This window comes from Trypanosoma cruzi, genomic scaffold, assembly GCF_000209065.1.
Source record: "Trypanosoma cruzi strain CL Brener 1047053513347 genomic scaffold, whole genome shotgun sequence".
NCBI lineage: Eukaryota > Euglenozoa > Kinetoplastea > Trypanosomatida > Trypanosomatidae > Trypanosoma > Trypanosoma cruzi.
Window position 1 is genome coordinate 1 of NW_001849215.1, and position 5,924 is coordinate 5,924.

The 5,924-nt window shown below is 61.9% G+C and overlaps 2 protein-coding genes and 2 non-coding genes across 4 annotated transcripts, besides 1 other annotated feature; all 4 read right to left on the reverse strand.

The window, feature by feature from the left end:
* On the reverse strand, positions 1-4,214 carry Tc00.1047053507247.14 (dispersed gene family protein 1 (DGF-1), putative; the record flags this gene model as incomplete). The annotated part of the gene is made up of 1 exon (XM_799341.1): positions 1-4,214. A coding segment is annotated over one exon (4,214 nt), but the record flags the coding sequence as incomplete, so codon positions are not given.
* Positions 1-5,924: a sequence feature (areas not merged during assembly with more than two copies in the genome that could not be assigned to a particular haplotype).
* Positions 4,558-4,902, reverse strand: Tc00.1047053507247.30 (uncharacterized protein; the record flags this gene model as incomplete). Its single annotated transcript, XM_799340.1, has 1 exon — positions 4,558-4,902. One exon carries the CDS (start codon positions 4,900-4,902, stop codon positions 4,558-4,560), a length of 345 nt encoding a protein of 114 aa, XP_804433.1.
* Positions 4,817-4,892, reverse strand: Tc00.1047053507247.40. The gene has a single exon (XR_008255431.1). It is a non-coding gene; the product is annotated as a C/D small nucleolar RNA (snoRNA), TB8C3C3 (small nucleolar RNA).
* On the reverse strand, positions 4,944-5,023 carry Tc00.1047053507247.50. The gene has a single exon (XR_008255432.1). It is a non-coding gene; the product is annotated as a C/D small nucleolar RNA (snoRNA), TB8C3C2 (small nucleolar RNA).

Below are 5,924 nucleotides of genomic sequence, written 5' to 3' on the forward strand. Positions count from 1 at the left end.
ACAGCGCCCTCCGACGCAACCACGCGCGCACTCGCGTACAACGCATATTCGCCACCGAACACAGCCGCGTCCAGCGCGACACCGCCACCGACGAGCTCCAGCACCGCGCCGTCCACCACCACCGTCCGCCCACCAGTCATCACCGTCACGAGGGCCACGCCGGACACAACCAGCACGGACCGCACAAGCCGCAGACCCGACAGCACCAGCACCGGTGCGTACGGCGAGGACTGCGAGCCGGAAAGATACACAAGCGGCGTCGGCCTCGCGGAAACCAGCAGGGTGTCCGTCACCGTCAACGCGGACCCCGCGGGATACGTGCCGGTCAGCACAAGCGCACCGTTCAGCGCCTCCACATCGCACACGGAGAGCTCCACCGGTCCGCTCTCGTTGCTTCCCGCAGCCACCGCACCGCGCAACGCTCCACCGCCCATCACGTACAGCACGGCGCCGTTACGCAGCGACACGTTCTGCACAACGATCCGCACGCCGTCTCGCGCCATCCACGGCACGTACAGCACAGGACTCACGCCGTCCAGCACAACGTGGCGCAGCGTCACCTCGCTCGCACCGGCAGGCACAACGAACACCGACCGCACCGTCAAGTTCTCGCGGACGAACACACTCGACGCGGTGCCCGCAGCGGGCGGCAGTGCGGGAGCTCCCACAGGCACGCACGCCTCGCCGTACCCGCCGCTGCCGCACGCGCACACGCACACACCGTCCTTCATGTTGCACCCCACCACAAACTGCGCGGGTGACGTCACAATCAAACCCGATGAAGTAATTTTCGCAAAGGCTTTACTCGAGTCCGCCTGACGGTTGTGTGCAAGCGACACGGTGGTGCCGCTGCCCGATAGTTCAATACTGTACCAGGAAAACGGCATACTCAATACTGAGGATGCGCTCACGTTGTTGCCCTCCACACGCCACTGCGCACCACCCTGAAGAATGACCGAGCCGTACAACTGCACCAGAGCAGAATTGAATGCCTCCGTGCTGCCAGTGAAGGTGCAGTCCGCCACCCTCAGCAGCCCCGCGGAGCTCACAGTAATATACCCGAGAAAAAAGATGCCGATGGCTGCGCTAATCGTGTTGTTCTCGACGTCAATATAGCCGCCGTTCTTCAAATCAACATCGTTATAATAAACGGCAGACTCCGAGCTGTAACCCCTCTTTATTGACTTCAGCATATTTCCCTTAATAATGATCCCACTACCATCAACAACAACAGCAACGGGGAAATAAACTGCGTAACTCTCCCCCTCCATGTTGTTGTCGAGCAGGAGCAGCGTCGAGTTCGCACCCAAAGTAAACCTTGGAAATTGAATGGCATGGCTCGACGTTGACAAGAGCTTACTGCCTGCCACCAGTATCTGGGAGCTCGCGCCAAAATCATCCTCAAACTCCAATGCACCAGAATCCAGCATCGAGGATGTCACGCTCACGTGCACGCGCGCACCACTCCCCTTGATCGACAAGCCCATGAGGACGCACTGCAGTAGCGTGATGTTGAGTGTCTTTCCTGGCGCGTCGAAGCTCCACAGGTCCAGCACAATCGCGGCGGTGAAGGTCACGTTGACAAAGCACAGGCCACGCACACCGGGATCAGGATAGTCCACGGAGCTGATGCTGCCACCGTGCACGCAGCGGACCTCCGTATCGTTCGCATCGGGGAGCGGGAACGGTCCAAGGCCGTCCGGAACGGCAGCTGGCAGACACGTGTCACCGTGGCCGCCAGCAGCGCACACACACCCACAGCCGCTGACGCTGCTCGTCCTCGCTGCAAAGCACACGGCGTCCACGGTGCAATTTCCACAGTCCAACACCGTCACGGGCGCCACAATATTGAGCTCACTTCTGTAATTCTTCACGGGAGACCCCTTTATCTCGTTGCACGTGCCGTAGATGATCGGGCGTGCATCGTATCGTACAAGCCAAAAGCTTGTCATGTATGCAGTGATCGACGAATAGGAGCCGTACCCAAAGTCGTTGTAAAGTATCGACCACACACTCCGATCGCGGAACGCCACGCCGTCGTATCTAGCCACGTACAAAACGTAGGCAGTGCGGAACGCGTTGTCGCGGTGCACCAGCCAGCTGCCGCCAGTCACAGTCAGCGTGGTTGCCATGAGCATGGCGAAGCCGAGACGGAACGTGCTGGACACAATCTGCAGCACGCTGCCGCCATCCACCGCAACGTCCCCAAACACAAACGCGCCTTTGTAGTACTCGGTGCTCGGCGCACTCCACAAGCTGTTCTGTATGGAGAACACGGAGCCACCACTAACACGCAGGTCCGACGCAAGGGCGTACATCACGTGCGTCTGCGAATTGACGGCGCAGTTGTCCATGTAGAAGACGCTGGACAGGTTCACACCGAGGCCGCGCTCCACAAGGATTGCAGCGCACGAACCCCCGCCACACACCAGAGTCGACCGCGTCATGACAAACCGTGTCGACAGAAGACGGACACCGTCCAGGACAAGCGCGGGGCCGTACCGGGATCCCTCGTGGCCAGGGGTCGTCGGCACGTACTGCGACCCGCCAACCGTCGCGCGCAGCGTTGAGTTCGCCAGCAGCACACTCGAGTTCAGCGGCATCGCGCCATGCAGCACAATCGTGCCCTCCAGCGACGTCACATTCGTCATGTTGACTAGGGCGTGGGGCATCAGGCGCGCCGTGCTCTCGCTGAGGCCGCCAATCCGCAGCTGCGCGCCGCCCGCAAGCACGCAGTGGCGCAGCGTCACGTTCAGCGCGTCAGCGAACGCATCCATCGAGCGCAGGTCCACCACCACAGTGATCGGTCCGCTGAACACCACCGAGTCGAAGCACGCCGTCGCCTGCCCGCCGCCAACCGTCACGGACTCCGTCAGCGTCACGCCACTCACGCAGTCCTGCCCACCGCCACCACCGCCGGCCCTCGCAGGCGGCACGTCGAACGGCAGGCACGCGTCGCCCACACCGCCGGCGCGGCAGCTGCACACGCAGTCGGTGAACGACGCCGTCAGCGCATCGAAGCACGCCAGCGCTGCCGCACATCCGTCGCACGGCACCACGCTCACGGAGGGCAGGCCGGCCAAGCGGTAGTCGCCGCTGCTCTGCAGCACCCGGCCGCCCGCACGGTTGCACTGCACGGACACAGCGCCGCTCGTGATCGTCGGTCCGGCGGCAAGCGTCGCGCCGGTGGCAGCGCAGCGAGCAATAGACACGGCGCCGCCGCTCAGCGTCAGCTCCGACAGCGACGCCACAGACGACGCCTCGCCCACCGCCCACACGTCGTGCAGCTCCAGCCACCCGCCGGCACCGACCGTCCCACCGTCGCATCGCACCAGCGACGACGCAGCAGACCCCTCGACGCCCACGAAGCGCAGCACCGAGTCCGACACCGCGAGGCGATTGCCAAGCACAATGCCGCCGCCGCTGCTCACAACCGACACGTTCGTCACGGAGAACACCGAGTGGTTACGCAGACTGAGACGCGACGAGGATGACACATGCATCGCGGACGCGGTCAGACCGCCCGACGCCTCCAGCGATACGCCGTCAAGCACCACCGCACTCGACAGCAGGTCCACGCCGCCGCCAACGTACATCGCCGTCCCGCCCGCCTGCGACGACCTCAGCACGGTGTTGCTCACACGCAGCTGCGTCTGCAACAGCGACGTCGCGTGCAGCACAAGCGGCGACGCCACCGCGTCCGTCAGCCCGCTCAGCTGCGAGTAGCGCATCGGTCCCGCCGTCACAATCGTCGAGTCACGGACCGTCACGTTCGTGCGTGCCGGCAGGTTGTGCACAAACACAAGCGAGCAGTAGCTCCCCGACAGCCCGCTCACGCTCACCTCCAGGCTCCGGTCACTCGCCGGCTCGCCGCTGTAGCCCCGCACGTAGATCTGCGCACCGCCGTCGCACACGCAGTTCCTCAGTTCGATGCGCAGCGCGCCGGGAAGCATCGCCGCAACGTCGAACACCACAGCCACGCCGTTCGTGACGCACACGCCGTCCATCAGCACCGTGTCCACGGCGCGGCCCACCGTGATGGCTCTGTCCACCGTGCCGCCCCGCAGTCGCAACGGCACCGCATGCACCGCGGGCATCCACGCCGCCGCCGCAACCAGCGCCAACAGAGCAAGCAGCATCACACGCACAGTCGAAATGGCCCTGCGCCGCAAGCGGTGCCGGCTGCGCGGACACGCACCCACCGCAGACCACATCCACCAACCCAGCCAGGTATCAACAGGACTGTCGTGGTGTGTCGCACTCGTCTCGTCGACCGTGCCTCCTGCTCCGCAAATCCCTTCCTACAGATGCCAAATACAGTGACCCGATTCCGCCAGATCGTTATCCCACTACTACTAATAATACTACTACAACTGCTGCGAGTAATTACTAAAACCTTGAAACGCTAGTTGTGGTGGTCAAGCCACAGTATCTCTATCTGCACGGTAAAACAAGGAAGAGGCAGCAACAACAGTAGCCAGACACAGTAGGACGCAGCGGCATCCGGCCACATATATTCCACATCACAGCCAGCGACACAAAGACGCGCAGACACAGTCAGCCCAGTGATGCCATCGGCCTCCCTCCGCCCGCGCAGCCCCGCACAACCGCCGTGCAGAGTGGCGGGACCCCGGCCAAGGGGCAAATGACCATTGGCACCGCCCTCCTCACCAAATGCCTCCAACACATGACGACCCCGATGCCGTGGAAAACACACAAAAGCCGAGGCAGATACACGTGGCATTGTTGCAACCGCCAGCCATCGAGCGCGTCCGTGAACGTGGTGGTGGTGGCGCGGAAGAGGGGTGGTGAGTGCGTCAGTTGCCAGTAGTCAAGGCGTCGTTTCTCGCTCACGTGGGTCGGCATTGCAGAACAAAGAGCGGCATCATGCGCGCACGGCATGCACAAGGGCAAAAGGGAGGAACAAAGAAGCACGGTGGCGGCACTCAGCCACGGGGGACAAGGGTCCACATCGACTCTGCGGTCGGTTGACCTTCAGACGTCCGGTTTGTAATCACGCCGCGCAGTTCGTGTGTCTGCAGGAGACTGGGGGATGGAGGGAGGGAAGAGAGAGGCGGTGCGGCCCGCATCGGTCCCGGTTGGGTGTGACAAAGGTGGGGTCATCTCGTCAGATCGCCGGCAGCAAAGACGGTCGCCGTCAGCGGCGGTCAGTGCCTTCCTTCTCCCACCGCAGCGCCACCCCACCGACGCCGTCGCCCGCCTCCTCCCCACCGACACAACGAGGGGACAACAGCAGGAGATGCAACGCCCGCAACGATCAGGCTGCCGCAGAGTCTCGTTGCAGCCGCCATGACCAGACGAGTGGGATGCAAACAAAAAGAAAAAACAAAAAACAATTGCCCCCTCAAGCATCTCAGCACAACGTGGAAGCACAGCAGCCGGCACACAAGGCGCAACGCCGTTCAGTGGCTACCAGCACTCACCCTCAGTTACGCGGCAACGTGAAAATGAACGAGCTCCTCCCACACAGCCATCCTGCAACACGAGTGAGTCACACGAGCAGTCGCACAAATTAACACCACGCCACGCAAACCAGCAATCAAAGACACCGCCGGCGAAGGAAGCGATGGATGGCTGCGGCGCGCAGCCGCAATAATAAAACATGTGTCACCTTGCTTGGGGCATAAGAAAGAAGTCCAATCAAAGAGGCAGGCCGATTCGCACCAGAGGGAGGTAAGAGCAAACAGAAGCAAACATTCGCCTGGGGCGATTGACCGGATCGTAAAGTTATTTACGAAAATCAAGCAATACAGGAGGAAGAGGGGGTAAGTGAAAAAGCAGTGGGCTCACCACACCCTCAAGCTTTGCCCCAAGTAAGTATATGTACACATATGTATTCCGATAGCCACTCTCGTGACATGCTGCGCTCTATTCGGATTGGATAAATATATACATACATATAT